Source organism: Indicator indicator, chromosome 30, assembly GCF_027791375.1.
Source record: "Indicator indicator isolate 239-I01 chromosome 30, UM_Iind_1.1, whole genome shotgun sequence".
Classification (NCBI taxonomy): domain Eukaryota; kingdom Metazoa; phylum Chordata; class Aves; order Piciformes; family Indicatoridae; genus Indicator; species Indicator indicator.
In genome coordinates, this window is record NC_072039.1 from 11,518,836 (window position 1) to 11,542,921 (window position 24,086).

The following is a 24,086-nucleotide window of genomic DNA, read 5'->3' on the forward strand; positions in this document are numbered from 1 at the left end:
TGCCGGCGGGAGGAGGCGGTGGCGGCGAAGTATCGCGGGAGGGGCGAGCCGTCTCGCGCAGGCGCCGCGCGCTGGAGGTCGTTGGAGTCACGGAGCTCGAGCCATGCTGTCCCGTGTCGCGCGCCCCTCCGCCGCCCTGCGCCGTGGCCTGGCCACCAGCGCCCAGGTACGGCCCCGGCCCCGCGCCCCGCCCCGCGCCCCGCGCCCGGCCCCGCCCCGCCCCGCGCCCCGCGCCCGGCCCCCAGCCCGGCCTGCCAGGAGGGGCTGCGGCAGTGAGGGGGCGGTGAGGGGAAGTGGGGTCACTGCGGGGGTGCTGTGGCTCAGGCCCTGCAGCTGGGATCGGCCTTCGCCAGACCGGCCTGGGCTGGGGCGCCACAGCCGTGCCTTCAGAGACAGCTTCTGAGGGCATCCGCTCTCAAAGCGTGTGGCTGTGGCACTCGGGGACATCAGCTGCTGGCATGGTGGTGTTGGCTTGGCAGCGGACTCGGTGATCCTCGGAGGGGTTTCCGATTGTACCGCCCGTGATTCCGTGGTTCTCAATGCTGATCAATAGCTGAAGGCTGGAGGGGCAAGAGGATGGGGCCAGACTTGTCAGTGGTGCCCAGAGACAGCACAAGGGGCACAAAACTGGAGCCCGGGAGGTTCCATCTGAACAGCAGGAGAAGCTTCTTTAGTCTTGAGAAGAGAAGCCTGAGAGGGCATCTTACTAATGTCTATAAATATCTGAGGGGTGGGTGTGAAGATGAAGGAGCCAGGCTCCTCAGTTCTGCCCAGTAATAGGACAAGGAACAGCAGGTATAAGGAAAAGTTGTGTGGTGTGAGGGTGCTGGAGGCCTGGAGCAGGCTGCCCAGAGAGGTTGTGGAGTGTCCTTGTGTGGAGAGCTTCCAACCCCCCCTGGGCATTGTGCTCCTGGGCAAGCTGCTGTGGGTGCCCTGCTGGAGCAGGGCTTGGACTGGATGCTCCCCAAAGGTCCATTCCAACCCCTCCATGATGGGGTTCTGGGGTATTTGAGGTCTCTCATTCCATCTACAGTGCTGGGAATGGCAGGAGATGTCCTAATGCTCCTAGGGTTGGTCTGTGTGTGTTGGTGCTGCCCTTCCTAAGGGAGGTGAGACTAATTCAGTGAATCTGTTGGGGTGCAGTGGATGACGTGCAAGTTTCCTTGCTGCTTCCTTCCCCTACTGAAAACATGTCCCTGCTTAAAAAACCTCTTGAGAATTAACACTCCTGATTGGGGTTTAGCAGTAATCCTTCATGTGCTGAAATCCAGTGGGCATGGCTGGTGCTGCCAGGAGAGGAGGGCTGCTGCTGCTGCTGTGGTGGGTCCATAGAGACTGACCTCTGCCTTCTCATGTAAGTAGCTCCCTGTGGCAGATGTCAGGGTGATGATTGTAGCTTTACGAGAGTCATGGAATCCTTTGGAAGAGACCTTTAAAACCATGGAAGAGACCTTTAAAATCAAATCCAACCATGAACCCAGCACTGCCAGGGCACCACTGAACCATGGCCCTCAGCACCACATCTCTGTGTCTTTGAAACCCTTCCAGGGATGGGGATTCCACCACTGCCCTGGGCAGCCTGGACCAGGTCCTGGCAACGCTTTTGTGGCCGAAATTGTTCCTCATGTCCAACCTAAACCTCCCCTGGGGCAATTTGAGGCCATTTCTTCTCATCCTGTCACTTGATACCATGGAGAAGAGAGCAACCCCCACCTGTCTCTGACCTGCTTTCAGGCAGTTGTAGAGAGCCAGAAGGTCTCCCCTCAGCCTCCTTTTCTGCTGACAAACCCCAGGACAGTGTTGGGCATGGGCACCAGTAAGAGAGGCTTGTCTAATCATTCTGGTAATCCTTCTGTTGATTACCAGTGAGCTTTTGATCTCCTACTCTCAGCCCTGTTGTAAATGGGGGGCAGAGCAGTGACTAATGCCAGACTTTGCTTCCCCTTGGAGAGCAAAAATTCAGAGCTGAGGTGAGGCTGATCAAGCTCCTGGGTAGATTATTTCTTGTCATAGCTGCAGGTCCCTGCATGAACAGCTTAATGACTGTGCTGTTGTGGCTTTCTCTGGTAGGACAGGGGGATGGAGAAGGTCATGAGCAGCAGTAATTGTGTTAGATCCCTGCAGCAGCTTCTGGTTCTCCAACACTTGGGCAGAGAACTGCGTTTTAACATTAGCCTGGACTTCACAGATTGCATGGGGTTGGAAGAGACCCTCCAAGGGCATCTTGTCCAACCCCCCTGCAGTCAGCAGGGACACCTCCAATTAGAGCAGGCTGCCCAGGGCCACGCTGAGTCTGATCTTGAATGTCTCCAGGGACCAGTCCTCCACCACCTCCCTGGACAACCTGTTCCAGTGTCTCACCAGCCTCACTGTGAACTTCCTCCTGATGTCCAAGCCTAAACCTGCCCTGCTCCAGTTTCAAACCACTGCTCCTATCCCCACAGCCCCTTCTGAACAGTCCCTCCCCAGCCTGCCTGGAGGTCCCCTTCAGGTACTGAAATGCTGCTCTAAGGTCTGTCCAGAGCCTCCTCACATCCAGGCTGAACAGTCCCAACTCTCCCAGCCTGTCCCCACAGCAGAGCTTCTCCAGCCCTCTGATCATCTTCATGGCCTTCTCTGGAGCCACTCCATCAAGTCCATGTCCTTCTTGTATTGGGGGTCCCCAGAGCTGGGCACAGTATTCCAGGTTAGATCTACTGCAGAGCAGAGGGGCAGGATCCTCTCTCTCCATCTCTGGCCATGCTGCTTTGGGTGCAGCCCAGGCTGCCCTTGGCCTTCTGGGCTGGGAGTGCTCATTGCTGGCTCCTGGCCAGCTTCTCAGCCACCAGCACTTCCCCAGGCTGAACAGCCCCAGCTCTCAGCTGTGTTCCCAGGGAGTGGTTATTGTGTTCCTTGTAGTGAAATGTCTTGATTCCCCCAAAGGGAAGGCAGTGTTCCTGGAGAGTGGAGGTGAGACCTAGGAAAAGGCAGTCAGGTTTTGCCTTAGGTCAGACTTGGCTCCACAGGGCAGCAGGTGTCAGTCTCGGGCAGATGTTTCCATCTGAAGAAAGGGATCACATCCAGAGAGGGCAGGAAAGCCCTGGGTCTGGAGAAGAGTTCTGGTGAGGAGCAGCTGAGGGAGCTGGGGGTGTTCAGCCTGGAGAAGAGGAGGCTGAGAGGAGACCTCATTGCTCTATACAGCTCCCTGAGAGGAGCCTGGAGCCAGGTGGGGGTTGGGCTCTTCTCACTAGGATCAAGTTACAGGAGGAGAAGAAACAGCCTGAGGTTGCCCCAGGGGAGGTTCAGGTTGAACATGAGGAACAATTTCTTCCCCATGAGGGTTGTCCAGGCCTGGCCCAGGCTGCCCAGGGCAGTGGTGCAGTCCCCATCCCTGGAGGGGTTGCAGAGCTGTGTGGATGTGGTGCTGAGGGCCATGGTTGAGTGGAGACCTGGCAGTGCTGGGTGCAGGGTTGGACTTGGGGGTGTGGGGCTCAGGGTTGGACCTGGGGGTGTAGGGCTCAGGGTTGGACCTGGGGGTGTAGGGCTCAGGGTTGGAGCTGCTGCAGGAGGTCTTCTCAGCCTTGATGACTCTCTGGTCCTTGTGGTGACCCTGCCTGGCTGTGGTGACCCTGCCTGGCTGTGGTGACCCTGCCTGGCTCTGGTGACCCTGCCTGGCTCTGGTGACCCTGCCTGGCTCTGGTGACCCTGCCTGGTTGTGCTTCCCTGTTCAGCTTCAGCTTGCCAAAGAACATTTTCCTCTCTAACCCTGGGGGTCAGTGGGAGGCTGTCGTGGTGACCACTTCCTGTGGGCTAGGGCAATCAGGTGGATAAAAAAACCATTGAGAAATGGAACTAAAAGTAAAGAAAAGGTGGTGAAATCCCCAGGGTCACTGCTGCAGCAGCTACCACAGCCACTCCTCAGGGTTTTTCTTCTTTTTTTTTCTTTCCTCCTCAGAACAATGCCAAGGTGGCAGTGCTGGGTGCCTCAGGGGGCATTGGGCAGCCTCTCTCCCTGCTCCTGAAGAACAGTCCCCTGGTGACCAAGCTCAGCCTCTATGACATTGCCCACACTCCAGGGGTGGCTGCTGACCTCAGCCACATCGAGACCAGATCCAGTGTTAAAGGTACTGCTGCAGACTCTCTGATCTGAAAGGGCCTCTTGGGTGTCTCTGAGTGTTCTGAGAGGTCCTCTTGGGTGTCTCTGAGTGTTCTGAGAGGTCCTCTTGGGTGTCTCTGAGTGTTCTGAGAGGTCCTCTTGGGTGTCTCTGAGTGTTCTGAGAGGTCCTCTTGGGTGTCTGAGTGTTCTGAGAGGTCCTCTTGGGTGTCTGAGTGTTCTGAGAGGTCCTCTTGGGTGTCTGAGTGTTCTGAGAGGTCCTCTTGGGTGTCTGAGTGTTCTGAGAGGTCCTCTTGGGTGTCTCTGAGTGTTCTGAGAGGTCCTCTTGGGTGCTTCTGAGTGTTCTGAGAGGTCCTCTTGGGTGCTTCTGAGTGTTCTGAGAGGTCCTCTTGGGTGTCTGAGTGTTCTGAGAGGTCCTCTTGGGTGTCTGAGTGTTCCAAGTGGCTCCTTTTGGGTACCTCTGCCACTTGTAGATGCCCCTAACTTGTGAGAGGAACCTTCACACCACCCTGGTGTCCATCTCAGTAGCTTCTTCTCCAGCAGTGCCTGACTACTGAAGGTGTAGTTGATGAAGCTGTCATGTATGGAGATGGAGACTGGAGATGAGGAAGAAATTCTTTGCAGTGAGGGTGGGGAGAGACTGGCACAGGTTGCCCAGGGAGTCTGTGGCTGTCCCCTCCCTGGAGGTGTTCCAGGCCAGGCTGGATGAGGCCTTGAGCAAGCTGGGCTGGTGGGAGGTGTCCCTGCCCATGGCAGGGGGTTGGAACTGGATGAGCTTTGAGGTCCCTTCCAACCCAACCCAGTCTGTGATTCCCTGAGAGTGGTCTGTGGGGCACTGCTGAAGGGGGTCTGCAAGGCAGGAAACCTGCAGCCAGATCATCCCAGAAGGGAGCTTGAGCCTTGAAATGTAAATGCTTGGCTGCAAACAGACAACTCCTGGGTGAGGGATTCTTGGAGCTGCTCTCCTGAAGAGGCCCAAACCCAACCTGATCTTCATTTTCTCTGAAGATCACCAAAAGGTTCCCTTTTGCTGCAGCTCTTTGGGGGCACTGCCTGTGGTGCCAAGCTAGGGTTTGGGCAGAGCAAATCCACAGAGCAGGAGGAGCTGGGGATGGTTGAGGGCAGGGGAATGTGGGATTCCCACCACTCTCACTCTTGAGGTTAGAAACAAGGCTAAAACAAACCTCAATTAGGAGCCCTCCATGATTCTCTTGCTTTGCTCTGCAGCATAAATCTGAATCAAAAGAGGAACTGGGTGCCTCTGGGTGTAGTTTTGTACTCCAAAATTTTGGATATTTAATATCTGGCAAGAACATCATAACCTGAGTGTCTCATTCCAGGCTTCATGGGACCTGAGCAACTGCCTGAGTGCCTGAAGGGCTGTGATGTTGTTGTAATTCCTGCTGGAGTGCCCAGAAAGCCAGGTATGGCCTCCTGAAAAGCTCCCAGGGCTTCACTGAGGTTTCTCTCTGCAGATCTGGTGCTCAGCAGAGCTGTGCTTGGTGCTTTGTGGTGCTCTGAAAGCCAACCTGGGCTACCAGTGCTCAGTTCATGGCACTGAGCTGTAGTTTGGGGTTGGTAGCAGGCAACTTGTTGAGGTTCTCTCTTGGATTCTCACTAAAGAGACCTCAGAGCAGCCTTCCAGTCCCTGAAGGGGCTCCAGGAGAGCTGGGGAGGGACTTTTGGCAAGGGCTGGAAGTGACAGGATGAGGGACAATGGCTTTGAGCTGAGAGAGAGGAGACTGAGACTGGAGAAATTCTTTACAGTGAGGGTGGGGAGACACTGGCACAGGTTGCCCAGGGAGGTTGTGGCTGCCTCCTGCCTGGAGGTGTTCAAGGCCAGGCTGGATGAGGCCTTGAGCAAGCTGGGCTGCTGGGAGGTGTCCCTGCCCATGGCAGGGGGTTGGAACTGGATGAGCTTTGAGGTCCCTTCCAACCCAACCCATTCTGTGAGTCTGAACTGATGACTCTCAGCTCTGCTGCTGGGGTTCTGGCTGGGGCTGCTTGCTGGCTGCAGCAGCTGGGGAGCCAGGCCTGGTGGGATGGGATTGAGGTGGGGTGAGGAGGCCTGGGAAGGCCCTGGGTTAGTGGGGAGGTGTCCCTGCCCATGGCAGGGGGCTGGAATTGGATGATCTAAAGATGATCCCTTCCAACCCAAACCCTTCTGTGAATCTTTGAATCATAAAATGTGCTGAAATGGTTTCTGGAGGTGCTGTGTAGGGGTGAGGTGCAAACATTTTTCATGCTCATGATCCCAAATCTCCCTCAGTGTTTTGTGTGTCCAGAGCAATGCCCTAGTGAAAAAACAAACAAACAAACAAATGGTTCTTTGTTTCAGCCATGTCCTCAGCAGGACAAAACAAGGCTTTTGGTTTGCATTGGTTGTGTGATCACTTCTCAGTCATTCTCTGAATGAATGCTGATGAAGCTTCCTAGAATTTCTCTACCTCCTCCATTTTCATCTTTGCAGCCTCCCCTGCACTCTCTCCAGCACTTCTCTGTCTCTCTTCAACTGGGGAGCCCACAACTGGACCCAGCACTCCAGATGTGGCCTCCCTAGGGCAGAGCAGAGGGGCAGGAGAACCTCCCTTGCCCTGCTGCCCACACTCTTCTCCATGCACCCCAGAACCCCATTGGCCTTCTTGGCCACCAGGGCACATTGCTGCCTCATGGGGAACTTGTTCCCCCCCAGCACTCCCAGCTCCTTCTCCTTGCAGCTGCTTCCCAGCAGGTCCCCCCTCCCCTGTCCTGCTGCAGGAGGTTGTTCCTCCCCAGGGCCAGGACCCTGCACTTGCCCTTGGTGAACTCCATGAGGTTCCCTCTGCCCAACTCTGCAGCCTGTGCAGGTCTGGCTGAATGGCAGCACAGCCTGAGGGCTGTCAGCCTCTGCTCCCAGTCTGGTGCCATCAGCAGACTGGCTGAGGGGAGGCTCTGTGCCTTCATCCAGGTGATTGATGAAGATGTTGCCCAAGGCTGGCCCCTGGGGAAGAGGGATTGTGCAGCTGGAGGATGTTCCCTGTAGAAATGAAACCAGCAGCTGACCAGGTGTATCTCAGGAGCAGAGTTCTGGTCTGTCCTGGCCCTGGGGTGCCTGTGGCTGACCTGCAGTCTCGTGGCTGTGTTTCAGGCATGACTCGTGATGACCTCTTCAACACCAACGCCAGCATTGTCGCCACCCTGACATCTGCCTGTGCACAGCACTGTCCAGAGGCCATGATCTGCATCATCTCTAACCCAGTAAGTGCTTTCTGGGCACCTTCACACTGGGCAGGAGAAACAATCCAGGCTGGGAATACTGCAGGCAGCTGTGACTTCCTCTGAGTCTTGACCAGGGTCTTGAAGGTCGTGCTGGAAAGAACTCAAAGCCTTGTTCAGCCTGGAGAGCAAAAGGCTCCAGGGAGACCTTAGAGCAGCCTTCCAGTATCTGAAGGGGGCTGCAAGAGGGCTGCAGAGGGATTGTTTGCAAAGGCCTGCAGGGACAAGATGAGGGACAATGGTTTGAAATGAGAGCAGAGCAGATTGAGATTGGATGTGAGGAACAAGTTCTGCAGCAAGGAGACTGCTGTAACACTGCAACAGGCTGCCCAGGGTCTGACAGCCTTCAGGCTGTGCTGCCATTCAGCCAGACCTGCACAGGCTGCAGAGCTGGGCAGAGGGAACCTCATGGAGTTCACCAAGGGCAAGTGCAGGGTCCTGGCCCTGGAGAGGAACAACCTCCTGCAGCAGGACAGGGAAGGGGGACCTGCTGGGAAGCAGCTCCAAGGAGAAGGAGCTGGGAGTGCTGGGGGGGGACAAGTTCCCCATGAGGCAGCAATGTGCCCTGGTGGCCAAGAAGGCCAATGGGGTCCTGGGGTGCATGGAGAAGAGTGTGGGCAGCAGGGCAAGGGAGGTTCTCCTCCCTCAGTGAGGCCACATCTGGAGTGCTGGGTCCAGTTGTGGGCTCCCCAGTTGAAGAGAGACAGAGAAGTGCTGGAGAGAGTGCAGGGGAGGCTGCAAAGCTGCTGAGGGGCCTGGAGCAGCTCTGTGAGGAGCAAAGGCTGAGAGCCCTGGGGCTGAGAGCCTGCAGAAGAGCAGCCCCAGAGGGGAGCTGAGCAATGCTCAGCAAGAGCTAAAGGAGCTGTGGGGGGCAAGAGGCTGGGGCCAGACTCTGCTCAGTGGTGCCCAGGGCCAGCACAAGGGGCAGCAAGGGGCACAAAGTGGAAGCCAGGAGGCTGCATGTGAAGAGGAGGAGAAAGTTGTTTGTTGTGAGGGTGCTGGAGGCCTGGAGCAGGCTGGCCAGAGAGGTTGTGGAGTGTCCTTGTGTGGAGAGCTTCCAACCCCCCCTGGGCATTGTGCTCCTGGGCAAGCTGCTGTGGGTGCCCTGCTGGAGCAGGGGGTTGAGCTCCAGAGGTCCCTTCCAACCCCTCCATGCTGGGGTTCTGGGTTTGTGTGGCCCTGTCCTGTTGGGCTGGTGTGTTGGCACCAGTGAGCAGCTGGCTGCTGTTGCTGCAGGTGAACTCAACCATCCCAATCACCTCAGAAGTCTTCAAGAAGCATGGAGTCTACAACCCCAAAAAAATCTTCGGCGTCACCACGTTGGACATTGTCCGAGCCAACACCTTTGTGGCTGAGCTCAAGGTGGGTCATGGCAGCAGCAGCTGAGGGGGATATGCTGTGCTGTGCTCATTAGAGATACCCAAAGTGCTTTTTGGGTCACTGCTGAGAGCCCAGAGAGCTTGGAATTCCTGTGGGGCTGCAGGCAGGGGCAGCCATTCCCAGTTCCCATTGCCTGCAGGAGCCTGGGGATAAGGTTTCTGCAGAATGTGCCTCAGCAGGCTGTGACCTTTCCTGCAGACAGCTTGTCCCCTGCCAGCAATATCTGTGCTCCCCTGAGCTCTGCTGGCATCTGCAGCCCTGCTGGTGGCACCAGAGCAGAGGGTTGGGCTGGGGCCTGTCTGCAAGCCCAACTGCTGCTTGTCACAGGGTGTTTGGCCACCTAGCAGGGCTGTGCCAGCTTCCTGCTCTTCACAGCCCTGCTGGAGGCTGTGCTGGAGCTGCTCTTCACCTCCACTGGCATTAACAACATCCTGGAATCATCCTCTGGAGCTGGCTTTGGCCCTGGAGTGTAGCTGCCCCTGGGTTACAGATGTGCCCAAAGCCCTTGGGCTGGAGGTGAAGTGTGGTGGCCTGGAAGGTTTTCCTTGTCCATGTGCTTCAGGAGCTGGAAAGTTTCCTTTTTCCTTTAGGGCTTAGATCCAGCTCAAGTCACTGTCCCAGTTATTGGTGGCCATGCTGGGAAGACCATCATCCCTCTGATCTCTCAGGTAGGTCACAGCTGCTCGGGGGCCCTGCTGTAGCAGGAGGGCTTGGAGTGCATGATCTGAGGTCCCTTCCAACCCCCAGCATGCTGGGACTGGGGGACTCAATCAAAGTGAGGAAAGCTCTGCTCTAAGTGGGAATGAAATATCCTTCACAGGACATTCTGAGGGACAAAGTGGAAGAGCTTTGGAGCAGCTCAGAGGGTGCTGAGAGGCTGCTTTGGTTAGACAGGACAGACAGCAGTGTTAGACAGGACAGACAGCTGCATGTAGGTTCAGTACCTTTCCCAACACTGCTGGCAGCCTGCATCCTCCACAAGGCTCTTGACTTCCATGATGCCACAGTGACCAAGGGGTTTGGTGACATTCTGCAGCTCCTCAGGCCTGCTGCAGGCAACCAGCAACAGAGCAAGAGGACAGAGCCTCAAGCTGTGCAAGGGGAAGTTTAGGCTTGATCTTAGAAAGAAGTTCTTCACAGAAAGAGAGGTTGCCCATTGGGATGGGCTGCCCAGGGAGGTGGTGGGATCCCTGGAGGGGTTTAAGAGAAGCCTGGATGAGGCACTTGGTGCCATGGTCTGGTTGGTTAGGTAGGGTTGGGTGATCAGCTGGACTTGATGATCATGGAGGTCTCTTCCAACCTGGTTGATTCTGTGATTCTCCATCTGCCTGTTGCTGAGGGTCACACAGCAGCAAACATGGCATAGCCCTGGGCTTGCTGGAGAGCTGTGGCTTGTCCCTGGGCCAGTGAAGCAGGACTGGGGTCCTGTCACAGCTCAGTGTGGTGGCCACTTGCAGCTGATGGTTTTGCCACACAGTCTGTGAGCTGGGGGAGGGAAGTCTCCCTGCTGAGAACTGTTCAGACAACTCTTGAACAGTGCAAGGAGCATCTCGGGGGTGGCCTTAGCTGAATCCAAGGGTGCCTGAGAGTTAACTTCTACCTTCCATTCCAGTGCACACCAAAAGTGGACTTCCCTCAGGATCAACTGGTGAAGCTGACAGGGAGGATTCAAGAAGCTGGCACTGAAGTTGTCCAAGCTAAAGCAGGAGCAGGTTGGTTCTACAGCTTGCAGGCAGCTCCTGTTGGGCAGCTGGGGGGGTGCAGTCCTCTCCAGCTCAGCTGGACTTCCAGCTGGGGTGCAGAATTCTGAGCTGCTGCTTGGCAGAGCTGCTCTGCCACGTCAGCACTGCCTGAGCTGTGGTGCTGGAAGGGGCTCAGTGTGTAGGTAAAGCAAATGAACTGATCCCATGCTGGGGGGAGCTTTCAGAGGGCTCTTCTCTGTCACACTGAGAGATTTCTTCCTATAAATCTGCTCAGCCAAGGAGCCTGCAGCTGGCCAAGAGCCAGGGTGGAGCTGGCCAGGAGGTGAAGTCAGTGAGGCTGCAGCTCTGTGGAAGTCTCAGGGTGGCAGCCCTCTGATGCAGAGGGAAATCTGAACTCTCAGAGGGATCACTGGGCTCCTTCTGCAGGCTCTGCCACCCTCTCCATGGCCTACGCTGGTGCTCGCTTCGCCTTCTCCCTGCTGGAAGCCATGAAGGGGAAGCAGGGGGTCGTGGAGTGCTCCTTTGTGAAGTCAGAGGAGACAGAGAGCCCTTACTTCTCCACACCTCTGCTGCTGGGGGTAAGTGCTGGGAAGGCTGCAGCCAGGGCTTGAGCCTAGAGGCTTTCATTGGGGATTTTGGGTCCGGCCAATTGCTGAAGTGAGCAGCAGAGCATCTCTCCAGTTCTGGAGTGTTTGGTGTGTTCAGTGAGAGCTGGCTGCAGAGTTGGGCAGAGGGAACCTCATGGAGTTCACCAAGGGCAAGTGCAGGGTCCTGGCCCTGGGGAGGAACAACCTCCTGCAGCAGGACAGGGGAGGGGGGACCTGCTGGGAAGCAGCTGCAAGGAGAAGGAGCTGGGAGTGCTGGGGGGGGACAAGTTCCCCATGAGGCAGCAATGTGCCCTGGTGGCCAAGAAGGCCAATGGGGTCCTGGGGTGCATGGAGAGGAGTGTGGCCAGCAGGGCAAGGGAGGTGCTCCTGCCCCTCTGCTCTGCTCCAGTGAGGCCACATCTGGAGTGCTGGGTCCAGTTGTGGGCTCCCCAGTTGAAGAGAGACAGAGAAGTGCTGGAGAGAGTGCAGGGGAGGCTGCAAAGCTGCTGAGGGGCCTGGAGCAGCTCTGTGAGGAGCAAAGGCTGAGAGCCCTGGGGCTGAGAGCCTGCAGAAGAGCAGCCCCAGAGTGGGCAAGAGGCTGGAGCCAGTCAGTGGTGCCCAAGGGACAAGAGGCAGCAAGTGGCACAAAGTGGAAGCCAGGAGGTTGCATGTGAAGAGGAGGAGAAAGTTGTTTGTTGTGAGGGTGCTGGAGGCCTGGAGCAGGCTGGCCAGAGAGGCTGTGGAGTGTCCTTGTGTGGAGAGCTTCCAACCCCCCCTGGGCATTGTGCTCCTGGGCAAGCTGCTGTGGGGGCCCTGCTGGAGCAGGGCTTGGACTGGGTGAGCTCCAGAGGTCCCTTCCAACCACACTGTGCTGAGGGTCTGGAACATGGACCTCATGCTCTTGAGGGATGCTGCTGCTTTTATCTGCTCTTAGACTGCAGGTCAGTGAGCAGCCAGAGGCTCAGCCCAGGCTTAGGAGGTCACACTTGCCTCAAGCCAGCTCCTGCTTACAAAGGGCTTTGCTGTCATTACCCAGAGTCAGCACTGCTGTCTCCTCTGCTTCCTCTGCTGCAAGCAAATCCCCCAGAGCTGGAGGCACACAGGGAGCTGCAGCATGGATTAGGATTAGCAGATTGCTTTCAGGACCTCTGCTGAACTCAGACAGAAGTGTTCCTTTTGTCACCTTTCCCCTCTGGGAGGAGTGCCAAACGGGGAAGCTGCAGCCCTGTGCTGGCTGCTGGGGGGCAGGGGATGGTGGAAGCTGGCTGGTGAGGGAGTGGAGGTGGAAGGGGTTAGGGGAAGGGGTTGGGATGTAGGCATGAGATCATGAAACCCTAGGGGTGCAGCTCTGGAGCAGCTTCAGCCCATGAGACAGTGACTAGTGATGGGCATGTGCCAAGGGGGAGAGATTCTCCTGCCCATGGTTGGTCCCTAGATGGGAAGAGGCCACATCCCTGGAGATGTTCAGGTTGGACAAGCCCTTGAGCAACCTTGGCTGGTGGGAGCTGTCCCTGCCCATGGCAGGGGGTGGGAACTGGCTGATCTTTTAAGGTCCCTTCACCCCAACCCATTCCATGGCTCTGTGAAGGAGCAGCTCTCAGTCTCCTCTGGAAGGAGCTGCTGGGGCAGCTTCGAGCTTGTGAACAGTGAGTGAGAGGCACAGAATGGTCGGGGTTGGGAGGGACCTGGAGATCACCAAGCCCAACCCCTTTGCCAGAGCAGCATCACCTAGGGCAGGTCACACAGGAATGCATCCAGGAGGCTTTGGAAGCTCTCCAGACAGACTCCACAAGCCCTCTGGGCAGCCTGCTCCGGGGCTGTGCCTCCCTCACCGTAAAGAAGCTTCTCCTCCTGCTGAGGTGGGGCCTCCTGTGCTTGTGAAGGCTGGGGAAGCTGCTGCAGACTGTCAGAGGCTTGTGAGCCTGGCTGGGAAGGGCAGGCTGGAGATGGCAGAGGGCCCAGGCTGGGTCTCCATCTCAGCTTAACCAGAGCTGGTAAGTGACTCCAGGCCGTTCGCTCCGTGGTTAATCCTTCAATCCTCTTCCCCTCAGAAAAATGGAATTGAGAAGAACCTGGGGATTGGCAAGATCACTCCCTTTGAAGAGAAGATGGTTGCAGAGGCCCTGCCTGAGCTGAAGGCTTCTGTTAAGAAAGGAGAGGATTTTGCAAAGAACTTCAAGTGAAGAGGAGTTGATGACGGAGAGGAGCTACCAACTTCCTTAATTTATTAAGGCATCATGTCCCTGTGGCTCAGATCCAGAGCTCCTGCTTGGTGGAAGTCTGCCTCTTAGCATAATGAATGTTGCCAGTGCAGAGCCTCATCATCAATAAATGGCCTCATTTTCACAGTGTCTCAGCTGGGGTGGTCCTGCCATGCTTGTCATGGGAAGGAGCTGTAGGTCTCAGCAGGGATGAAATAACCTCTGCAGGTGGGGGGGAGTGGGGTTGGGGTTGTTCAACCTGGGGAAGAGAAGGCTCAGGGGAGATCTTACAGAGGCTTTGCAGTGCCTGAAGGGGCTCCAGGAGAGCTGGGGAGGGACTTCTGACAAGGGTTGGGAGTGACAGGATGAGGGACAATGGCCTTGAGCTGGGAGAGGGGAGAGTGAGACTGGAGAGGAGGAAGAAATTGTTGAGGGTGAGCATGGGGAGACACTGGGAGGTTGCCCAGGGAGGCTGTGGATGTCCCCAAGGCCAGGCTGGATGAGGCCTTGAGCAAGCTGGGCTGGTGGAAGGTGTCCCTGGCCATGGCAGGGGGTTGGAACTGGATGAGCTTTGAGGTCCCTTCCAACCCAACCCATTCTGTGAGTCTGAACTGATGACTCTCAGCTCTGCTGCTGGGGTTCTGGCTGGGGCTGCTTGCTGGCTGCAGCAGCTGGGGAGCCAGGCCTGGTGGGATGGGATTGAGGTGGGGTGAGGAGGCCTGGGAAGGACAACTGAGTGATCCAGGAGGGGTTTTGTCAGGAGGTGGTGGTGCCTCTGTGATCTCCTGTCACCTGAACCTCTTCCACAGTGTGTGGCAGTGGAGTTGCCTCCATCCCTGGAGGTCTTCAAACCATCCCTGGGAGTGTTCAAGAAACGTGTGGCCATGGCACTTGGGGCCATGGTTTAATGGCCATGGGGGTGTTGGCTTGCTGGTTGGATTTGATGGCCTTAGAGGTCTTTTCCAACCCAAACAATGCTCTGAAAGAGTGAGCAGAAGGTTGGAGTGGTTGGAAGGTGCCTGCTGCTCTGAGGACACAACTCCTTTCTAGTTAGGAACAAAAGCCTTGGAGTGGCAGCTCCATAAATTCCTTCTTACATTTATCCTCTTGTGAATGTGAAATGAGAAGTCTGCATGACAGCAGTGCTGGTGCCTTCTGGAGCTGCCTTCTTTGAAGGGCAGCTTTAATGAAGGAAGCTGCTCCTTTGCTCCTCCCCTGTGCTCTGGGGGCTGTTTGAATTGCTCTGATCCAGACCTGGGAGCTGAGCAGACTTTGTGGTGATCAGATGGAGGGAATGCCAGAGCCCAGCACCTCTGTTCCAATTCTTCCCACAGAGAGTGGTGAAATACTGGAACAGGTTGGCCAGAGAGGTGGTGGAGGCCCCATCCCTGGAGGCTTTCAAGGGACAAACTTGGCTCTGTGCAACCTGCTCTAGTTGGAGGTGTCCCTGCTGACTGCAGGGGGGTTGGACAAGATGACCTTGGAGGGTCCCTTCCTACCCAAACCATTCTATGATTCTCTGGAGGAGCAGGTTTGAGTGAGAGAAGCTTCTCATAAGGAAGATGCCTAAAGGTAGTAGCTGCTGTTTGGTCACTGCATTGTTGCCTCCCTCCCACTTGCATCCTCAGTCTCCTCTGGGCTATCTGAACCTGGCAGTCCTGGTGGGCACCAATGGGACAGCAATGTGCTCTTGTGGCCAGGAAGGCCAAAGGGATCCTGGAGTTGTCCTCCTCTGCCCTGCCCTGGTGAGACCTCACCTGGAATACTGCATCCAATTCTGGGCTCCCCAGTTCAGGAGGGACAGGGATCTGCTGGAGAGAGTCCAAGGGGGGGCTCCAAGGATGCTGAAGGGCCTGGAGCACTGCCTGGGGAGGAGAGGCTGAGAGCCCTGGGGCTGTGCAGGCTGGAGAGGAGAAGGCTGAGAGGGATCTGATCAATGTCTATAAACATCTGAGGGCTGGGGGTCAGGAAGGAAGGGACAGGGACAGCCTCTGCTCAGCTGCACCCTGGGATAGGACAAGGGGCAATGGAGATAAACTCCAGCACAGGAGGTTCCACCTCAACATGAGGAGGAACTTCTTCACTGTGAGGCTCACAGAGCCCTGGAGCAGGCTGCCCAGAGAGGTTGTGGAGTCTCCTTCTCTGGAGCCTTTCCAGCCCCATCTGGATGTGTTCCTGTGTGACCTGTGCTGGATTCTATGGTCCTGCTCTGGCAGAGGGGTTGGACTGGATGATCTCCAGAGGTCCCTTCCAACCCCTGACATCCTGTGAGCTGTGACCTGGGGGTTTTATTTGAATCCATCATTCTGAAGGGGATCCCACAGTTGTGACACTGCTGAAGATGGTGCTTGGCTCTTCTTCTGCCCTGTGGGACATGGAGGCAGGGAGGGGGACATCCAGCACAGCTCTTGACACTTCCATCTCCTCAGCAGTGCAGTGAGGTAGGGCTTGGGTTCCTCACAGGAGCAGTAATGAAATGGAAGCGTTGGCAAGGCGGTACCCAGCAGGCTTGGAGCAGAGTGATTATTAGATGGTATTAATAGAATTAAAGATTAAAGGTGGTGCTGGAGGGGGGCAGGGGAGGCTGGCAGAGCTGGAGGACACAGGAGGAGTGATTGGCCAGACCAGTAAATGCACTGGGCAGTGTTCAAGCAGTAAATGGGACGTGTGTGGCAGAGGTTCATCGATTCACAGGCTGGGCTGGGTTGGAAGGGACCTTTGGGATCATCCAGTTCCAACCCCCTGCCATGGGCAGGGACACCTCCCACCAGCACAGGTAGCTCAAGGCCTCATCCAGCCTGGCCTTGAACACCTCCAGGGATGAGGCATCCACAGCTTCCCTCAGCAACCTGTTCCAGTGCCTCCCCAACCTCACTGCAAAGAATTTCTTCCTCATCTCCAGTATCAATCTCCCCTCTCCCATCTCAAGGCCATTGTCCCTCATCCTTTCACTCCCAGCCCTTGTCAAAAGTTTCTCCTCAGGTCTCCTGGAACCCCTTCAGGTACTGGAAGGCTGCTCTGAGGTCTTCCTGGAGCCTTCTCCAGACTGAAGCAGGCTGCAGGGGTCTTGCAGGCCTGTGAGTAGCTTTGTGCCCAGAGCTGGGCAGCCTGGGTTAGTGGTCAGTGGGCTGTAGCCACCTGCCAGGGCTGGTGGTCTGCACCCCAGCCTGCTCTGCCCAGGTGGGCAGAACAACAAGAAGCTGCTGAGCAGGTGGCTGAGGGTTGGAGGGTTTTAGGTGCTGAGGGTGGTGGTGTGCCTGAAGTGATCCTTGGTCTTGTGTCAGCAGCCCAGGTCCAGTGAGGCTGGGGAGCTGCAGGGACAAGCAGAAAGCTTTGCTTCCAGCAAAGTCAGGACCTGGGGACAGCAGGGCAAGAGGAGCTGAGGTGCAAGAGGATTATGGCTCAGCACCTGCTGACATGCAGGTTCTTCAGAGGCTCCTTCAAATCCCCTTCATGCTCACACCGTCCCTTCCCCTTCAGCAGGGTTTGGGGGTTCAGTCTGCTGGGCTTTGTTCCACCCAATCCCATGGCTTCTGCTTGGAGCTGTGGCTGTTCCCTGTGCCTGGAAATCTGCTCTCCTTCTGGGAAGAGAGATGAGGCTCCCTGCTTTCTAGGAGGACATTGGATGAAAATGAGACAAGAGCTTGGCTGGCTGTGATCTGCTGGGAGGTAACAGTCACTGTGAGGGCTGGAGATGGCTCATGAGTAGGTTTGGGACATCCCATCCTTTCTCTTCCTTCTCAGCAGATTCCCCAGAGGAGGAAAGCACCTGAGGTGCTCCCTGCCTTCAGGAGAAGGAGGAGATGCCTGAATGTTCCCAGATAAGCCAATGCTTTGCCCTGGAAGTTGTTTCCTGTCTCTAGTGAGGGCTGTGACCTTCATCCCCTGCCCTGCCAGCTGCTGTGGCTGCCTGGCTGAGCCATGGTGCCAGCAGCCCTTGGCTCTTGCCTCCCCTGAAGGTAACCAGGCTGCTGTGACCTGCTCTGAGCTGCTCAGGGCTCTGGGGTTTCATCCTGTTCCCTCAGCAGACTTTGTCTCCATGGTCCTTTAAACATCTCAGATCTTCCATCAGAGCTCTGGGGATGTGCAGGGAGCTGCTTCCTCCTCAGGCAGCTCAGCTCCATGCCACAGCCCAGATGTCCCATCCAGGGCAGCTGTGGGGTAAGTGGTAAAGCAAAGGTGCTGCAGTGGCCAGATGCCAGGGCTCTGGGTCCCACCTGCTGCTGGGGCTGCGTGAGGAGTGGAGAGGGAGAGACAAGCAAATGGTGAATGACACAGCTCAGGGCTGTCAGTGTCACCACCTTGGTGTCCCTGGGGGGGCTTCAGGAGGAGTGAGCACAGGGGCAGGCTGGCAGCCCTCTCTCCATCCTTTCCTGGGAGCAGACTTTCCTCCTGACTCTCTCAGTCTATGGAGACAAAGCTGAGAGAGTTGGGGTTGTTCAGTCTGGAGAAGGCTCCAAGGAGACCTTCTTGTGGCCTTCCAGGATCTGAAGGGGGCTCCAAGAAAGCTGGGGAGGGACTTTTGAGGGTGTCAGGGAGACATAGGACTGGGGGGAATGGAGCAAAACTAGAAGTGGGGAGATTCAGATTGGATGTTATGAAGAAGTTCTTCCCCAGGAGGGTGGTGAGAGACTGGCACAGGTTGCCCAGGGAGGTGGTGGAAGCCTCATCCCTGGAGGTTTTTGCAGCCAGGCTGGATGTGGCTGTGAGCAACCTGCTGTGGTGTGAGGTGTCCCTGCCCATGGCAGGGGGTTGGCACTGGATGATCTTTGAGGTCCCTTCCAACCCTGACAGTTCTATGATTCTGTGACTCTTGAAAGGTTTGGGGCAGGGGTACAGACCTGAGCCCCATCCCACCTCGGGAGGGCTCTGGGTGGTGGGAGCCAGGAGGTGGCAGCAGCAGCTTGCCTTGGGGTAGGGCTGGTAGCCCTTGCAGCCTGGGGACATGTGGGGGTGATGCTCAGGAGGAGCAGGAGCAGGGCAAACGACAGAGGGAAGGCAGCTGGGTGCAGCCCTGCTGGGCAGAGCTGGCAGCATTCCCAGCTCCGGGGAGGGAGCAAAACCAGAGGGGCTGGAGGCACCTGGCAGAGGAGCTGCTGTCCCCCTTCAGCCTTGGCTTGCTGTGGCTGGTGGGTCACAGCAGCCTTGGTGTGGCTGATTTTTGGGAGGTTTCAGGCCTTTTTCAGCAGCTCCTGGCTGGCAGAGCCACCTCAAGCCTGCTTCCACTGGGGCAGGTCCAACGTCCCACCGGGTGTGGCCAAGCTCATACAAAACCCTCCTGTGGTGAGGCAGCCTGGGCTGGGCTCTGCTGTCCAGAGAGCTCCCGAGCTGGGGAGATGGTGAATGGGGAGGGGGAAATGCACCCTGGAGGGATCAGACACCTCTGGGCTTCAGCCAGGGCAAGTGCAGGGTCCTGGCCCTGGGGAGGAACAACCTCCTGCAGCAGGACAGGGGAGGGGGGACCTGCTGGGAAGCAGCTGCAAGGAGAAGGAGCTGGGAGTGCTGGGGGGGGACAAGTTCCCCATGAGGCAGCAATGTGCCCTGGTGGCCAAGAAGGCCAATGGGGTCCTGGGGTGCATGGAGAAGAGTGTGGCCAGCAGGGCAAGGGAGGTTCTCCTGCCTCTCTGCTCTGCCTTAGGAAGGCCACATCTGGAGTACTGGGTCCAGTTGTGGGCTCCCCAGTTGAAGAGAGACAGAGAAGTGCTGGAGAGAGTGCAGGGGAGGCTGCAAAGCTGCTGAGGGGCCTGGAGCAGCTCTGTGAGGAGCAAAGGCTGAGAGCCCTGGGGCTGAGAGCCTGCAGAAGAGCAGCCCCAGAGGGGAGCTGAGCAATGCTCAGCAAGAGCTAAAGGAGCTGTGGGGGGCAAGAGGCTGGGGCCAGACTCTGCTCAGTGGTGCCCAGGGCCAGCACAAGGGGCAACAAGGGGCACAAAGTGGAAGCCAGGAGGTTGCATGTGAAGAGGAGGAGAAAGTTGTTTGTTGTGAGGGTGCTGGAGGCCTGGAGCAGGCTGGCCAGAGAGGTTGTGGAGTGTCCTTGTGTGGAGAGCTTCCAACCCCCCCTGGGCATTGTGCTCCTGGGCAAGCTGCTGTGGGTGCCCTGCTGGAGCAGGGCTTGGACTGGATGATGTCCAGAGGTCCCTTCCAACCCCTCCATGCTGGGGTTCTGTGTTTCTGTCGAAGGCTGTGCTGTGAGCAGAAATCCCCTGATGGGTGGTTTGCGGCAGCCTCTCCCTCTCCTCTCAGGGGAGCCATGGGCAGTGTGAAATCTCCACCTTTGCATTCCCTGCTCCTCACTCACTGTCATGCCCTCCAGCTCTTGCTCTTCCCTTGGGGTGCCTCTGTGCAGATCTGGAGCATCTCAGCCTTTGCTCCTCATAGAGCTGCTCCAGGCCCCTCAGCAGCTTTGCAGCCTCCCCTGCACTCTCTCCAGCAGTTGTCTGTCTGTCTTGAACTGGGGAGCCCAGAACTGGACCCAGGACTCCAGATGTGGCCTCCCCAGGGCAGAGCAGAGGGGGAGGAGAACCTCCTGTGTGAGGCTGAAGGGTTTGTTTGCCTCTGGTGGAAACCTGTCCATGAAGGAGACCAAAGGAGCTGCTCTTCCTCAGCCATGGGAGCAGATGGCTGGATAATGACTGCGGCCCCATTAGCATGCAGGGGCTGGGTTTTGCTTGCCTGTTGGGAGGGGTTAAGGTGCCCAGGCTGAGCTCTGCCCCTCCTCTGCCCATATCTGGCACCTGCTGGCCATGGGAGCTCCTCAGGGGTGCTGGGGCAGAGCAGTGGTGTCACAGAAGAGACTGTGGGAGCTGCTCATGGGGGAGGAGACAGAGCAGGAGTGGTGGCCAGCAGTGGGGCAGCCTCTGCTTGGCATCTCCTCTGCTGGTGCTGCTGTGGGAGGGCAGCCCCTGGGTCTGTAGAAGCCAAGGCTGTGTGGGGCGAGGACTGCTCACAGGCCCTCAGGGCTGGAGGGCAGCAATGGTTTGTTCCTTCCTTCCATGCTTGTTTCCCCTGTGAGGCAGGAGGTGCCAGGGGGAAAGCAGTGAGTGGCAGCTCCTGGGTGAGCTGAGGAAGGCAGGTGGCAGGACGTGGGGCAGCACGGTGTGAGGGTACAAAGTGGGCTTGCAGAGTGGCTGGATGGATCCACAGGGAAGGAAACTCCCTGCTGAGGGCTGGGAGGCTCAGGGAGCTCTGGGGAAGCAGGGGGAGACCCAACAAACCCAGCCCAGCAGCCAGCAGGGCAAGCCTGGATCACTGTGAGCCTCTAGGCCACGATCAGATGCCCAAAGTCACCCTTGGGCACCCCCATGGCCATTCAGGTGCCCTGTCCTGAGCCCACCCTGGGCTCTCAGAGGGTGATGGTACCCTCAGCCTCCTCCCCTTCATGCTTTGCTCTGCTCCCCCTGCCTGCTGGAGCCTCCTTGCTGGCTCTGGGGGGGCGAGGACACGAGGAAGGCTCAGTGGGGCTGTGATCAGGGCTCTCAGTGGTGCCAGCCATGTGCTGCCCGCTCAGCACAGCCTCTGCCGGCCGCCTGCCTCCTGCAGCGGGAGCTGCCTGCTGGAGATGTCAAAGCTCAGGATGGATCCTTGCAATTAGGCTCTGTGCTGCTGCCTGCCTCCTTTGATCTCCTTTAATTATTTATCACCTTCCCCTCCACCTCCTTTTCTTCTTTTCCCCCTCCTCTCCCTCCCAAATCCAGGATTTCTTTCAAGTGATTATTTTCTTCCTCTCCCCCCCTGAGCCGTGCCCAGCTGTGCCTGTGTGCTGGCAATTACCATCCCCTCTCCCTGCTCCTTCCTTCTCTCCCCTTTTGTTCTGTGCCACATCATCCCTTCACACCTGCACCCCAGCTCCCTGCCTGCCTGGCAGAGTTTTCTTCCAGCTTTGCCCCCCCCCCCCCCTTTTTTTTTTTTCCCACCCCTGGATGGCTTTTGCCTTTCTTCTTCCCATTCCAGAGATGGTCCTGGCTGGGTTTACCTCCAGGGCCAGCTTTCTGCCTGGGACCCTGCCCCCTGGGCTAGGACCCTGCCCCCTGGGTTGGGACCTGCCCCTCTGGGCTGGGCTGTATTGGATTTCTCATTGCTATTTCCTACACAGCCTGGCCCCTGCAGGCCCTGGGAACCTCATGGATCTGCTGCCCTCCATGCCAGGGCCTCCTCACACTGGTTTTGCTGCTGTGAGGGGAGCCTGACCACATCCCCCCCATCCCCTTTGTTTCCCAGGGCCTGATGCATTATTCAGCACTGTGGATGCTGGAAGGGAATGGTGCTGCAAAGGGCAGGGGGTCCCCCTCAGGACCCTGGGTTTCATAGATTCACAGAATGGGTTGGGTTGGAAGGGACCTTCAAGCTCAGCCAGTTCCAACCCCCCTGCCATGGGCAGGGACACCTCCCACCAGCCCAGGTAGCTCAAGGCCTCATCCAGCCTGGCCTTGAACACCTCCAGGCAGGAGCCATCCACAGCCTCCCTGGGCAACCTGTGCCACTCCCTCCCCACCCTCACTGTAAAACAATTTCTTCCTCATCTTCTGCAGTCTCAGTCTCCCCTCTTCCAGCTCAAAGCCATTGCCCTCGTCCCCATCACAGGCTGTTTTTCCCCTCCTGCATTAAGCCAGGAGATGCCCTGACCATGCAGGAGGCTTCTCCTAGAAGGTGGCATCTGCTCTAGTCCCAGGAGGATGTGGCAGGGACAAAGGCAGGAGCAGGGGGAGGTAGAAGTAGCCTTGGGGATGCTCCAGGGATGAAAACAAAGCTCCCCCAGCCAGTCCCACACGGTTGCAGTTTGATAGAGATGGTCCTACATGTGGCCAAGTCCTTGTTTAGGTAGTCCCTACAATAACAGCTTGGAGAGGCTGGAGCCTGAGCTCAGCCCCTCTGCCACCCCAGGTGACCTCCTCCTGGCTCTGGTGTGTGCATGCTCAGGCATCCTGGCCACGGGGAGGGCACAGACATCTCACCTGCCCCGGGTGGCTGCAGCATGGTGCTGGCATGGAGCAGCTCTCTGGGGAGTCTCCATGGTGTCCCCAGGGACACTGCTGGAGCTTCCCTCCAGCCTTGGCAAGCTGCCAGGTTCTAAGGACAGGAAGCTTGATGGGTGATGGATGTGGGATGTGGAGCAGCTAGTGGGAAACAACCCACTGCTGGGAACCACTGCAGGACAGGGGGACCTGATGGGAAGCAGCTCCAAGGAGAAGGAGCTGGGAGTGCTGTGGGACAACAAGTTCCCCATGAGGCAGCAATGTGCCCTGGTGGCCAAGAAGGCCAATGGGGTCCTGGGGTGCATGGAGAAGAGTGTGGCCAGCAGGGCAAGGGAGGTTCTCCTGCCCCTCTGCTCTGCCTTAGGGAGGCCACATCTGGAGTGCTGGGTCCAGTTCTGGGCTCCCCAGTTGAAGAGAGACAGAGAAGTGCTGGAGAGAGTGCAGGGGAGGCTGCAAAGCTGCTGAGGGGCCTGGAGCAGCTCTGTGAGGAGCAAAGGCTGAGAGCCCTGGGGCTGAGAGCCTGCAGAAGAGCAGCCCCAGAGGGGAGCTGAGCAATGCTCAGCAAGAGCTAAAGGAGCTGTGGGGGGCAAGAGGCTGGGGCCAGACTCTGCTCAGTGGTGCCCAGGGCCAGGCCAAGGGGCAGCAAGGGGCACAAAGTGGAAGCCAGGAGGTTGCATGTGAAGAGGAGGAGAAAGTTGTTTGTTGTGAGGGTGCTGGAGGCCTGGAGCAGGCTGGCCAGAGAGGTTGTGGAGTGTCCTTGTGTGGAGAGCTTCCAACCCCCCCTGGGCATTGTGCTCCTGGGCAAGCTGCTGTGGGTGCCCTGCTTGAGCTTGGTCTGGATGATCTCCAGAAGTCCCTTGATGATCCCAGAGGTTACCATGGAATTTTGAGATCTGTGAACCCCAAATGTGTGTTTAATCCTCATCCTGCTCACACCCTCCTCTCTCTCTGCAACTATGCACTGTCCCTCCCAGCTAGACCTCTCCCTGTGACCTGCTGTCACCTCACAGGGATGAGAAGGAAGGTGGTGGTCGGCAGCTCTGCCCCTGGTGAGGGGGGCTCTGTGTTGGGGGCGCTGTGTGGCGTGTGAGGGTCTCTGTCAGGACGACCTCTGCAGGGTGAGGGGGGCTCTGTGTCGGGGGGCTCTGTGGGGTGTGAGGGACTCTGTGTTGGGGGGAGCTCTGCAGGGTGAGAGGGACTCTGTGTCGGGGGTGCCCCAGGGCGTGCGGAATGCTCTGTGTGGTGCGGAGGGTCTGGGGCCGGGGGACTCCTCAGGGTACGGGGGGCGCTGGGGTAGGCGGCTGAGGGCGCTCTGGGGCTGTTCTTTTGCCCTCCGGCCGGCAGGTGGCGCTATGCAGAAGGAATGCCGCGCTGTCCCGGCGGGCCGCGGCTCTGTGTCGCGGAGCTGTCCAGCACTTCAGGAGGGGCCGCGCCGGGAGCCGCGCCGGGAGGGGCCGGGCCGAGCCGAGCCGGGCCGAGAGGGACCGAGCGGGGCCGAACGCGGCTGAACGGGGCGGTAGAGGCCGGTGGCGGCGGCTCCGGACCGGGCCAGGCCCGGCGGGGCGACGGGGCGAGGTGAGGCGCGGCGCGGCCGGGCCCGGGCCTGGCTGGCCGGTCGGCCCCGGGCGGGGGTGGGCCCAGGGTGTGGAGGCGAACGGGGAGACCCCAAAGGCACACGGGGAGGGGCGGTGAGAGATGCAGGTGGCTGGGGACGCGCCGGGGGACAGGAGAGACAGGGGGTGCGGGGGCTCCAATGGTCCCTGACGGAAAAAGGGGGCCGAGGACCCCAAGGGGTGGGGAGGATCTGCTCCGCTCCTCAGGGACCGGCACTGGGGTCTCGGAAGTGATGGGGAGGGGGAGGTTCCGCTGCTCCTCAGGGGGCAGTGGATCGGAGTCTC

The 24,086-nt window shown here is 58.0% G+C and overlaps 1 protein-coding gene across 2 annotated transcripts; it reads left to right on the forward strand.

Annotated features, from left to right (window-relative positions):
- The first annotated feature begins 94 nt into the window (after window positions 1-94).
- MDH2 (malate dehydrogenase 2) lies at window positions 95-13,363 on the forward strand. Of its 2 annotated transcripts, XM_054394216.1 has the most exons (9): window positions 95-166; window positions 3,935-4,103; window positions 5,434-5,517; window positions 7,221-7,330; window positions 8,585-8,710; window positions 9,319-9,396; window positions 10,341-10,440; window positions 10,858-11,009; window positions 13,070-13,363. In XM_054394216.1, the coding sequence occupies exons 1-9, from the start codon at window positions 104-106 to the stop codon at window positions 13,199-13,201; spliced, it is 1,014 nt and encodes a 337-aa protein (XP_054250191.1). In that variant the 5' UTR covers window positions 95-103; the 3' UTR covers window positions 13,202-13,363. The 2 variants fall into 2 exon arrangements, with proteins under 2 accessions (XP_054250191.1, XP_054250192.1); XM_054394217.1 differs by lacking the exon at window positions 8,585-8,710.
- The last annotated feature ends 10,723 nt before the right edge of the window (window positions 13,364-24,086 follow it).

Coding starts and splice junctions, on each gene's coding strand:
- MDH2 (XM_054394216.1), top strand. CDS start 104: ATGCTGTCCCGTGTCGCGCGCCCCTCCGCCGCCCTGCGCCGTGGCCTG. Junction 7,331..8,584: donor TCTGCATCATCTCTAACCCA/GTAAGTGCTTTC, acceptor CTGTTGCTGCAG/GTGAACTCAACCATCCCAAT. Junction 11,010..13,069: donor CCACACCTCTGCTGCTGGGG/GTAAGTGCTGGG, acceptor TCTTCCCCTCAG/AAAAATGGAATTGAGAAGAA.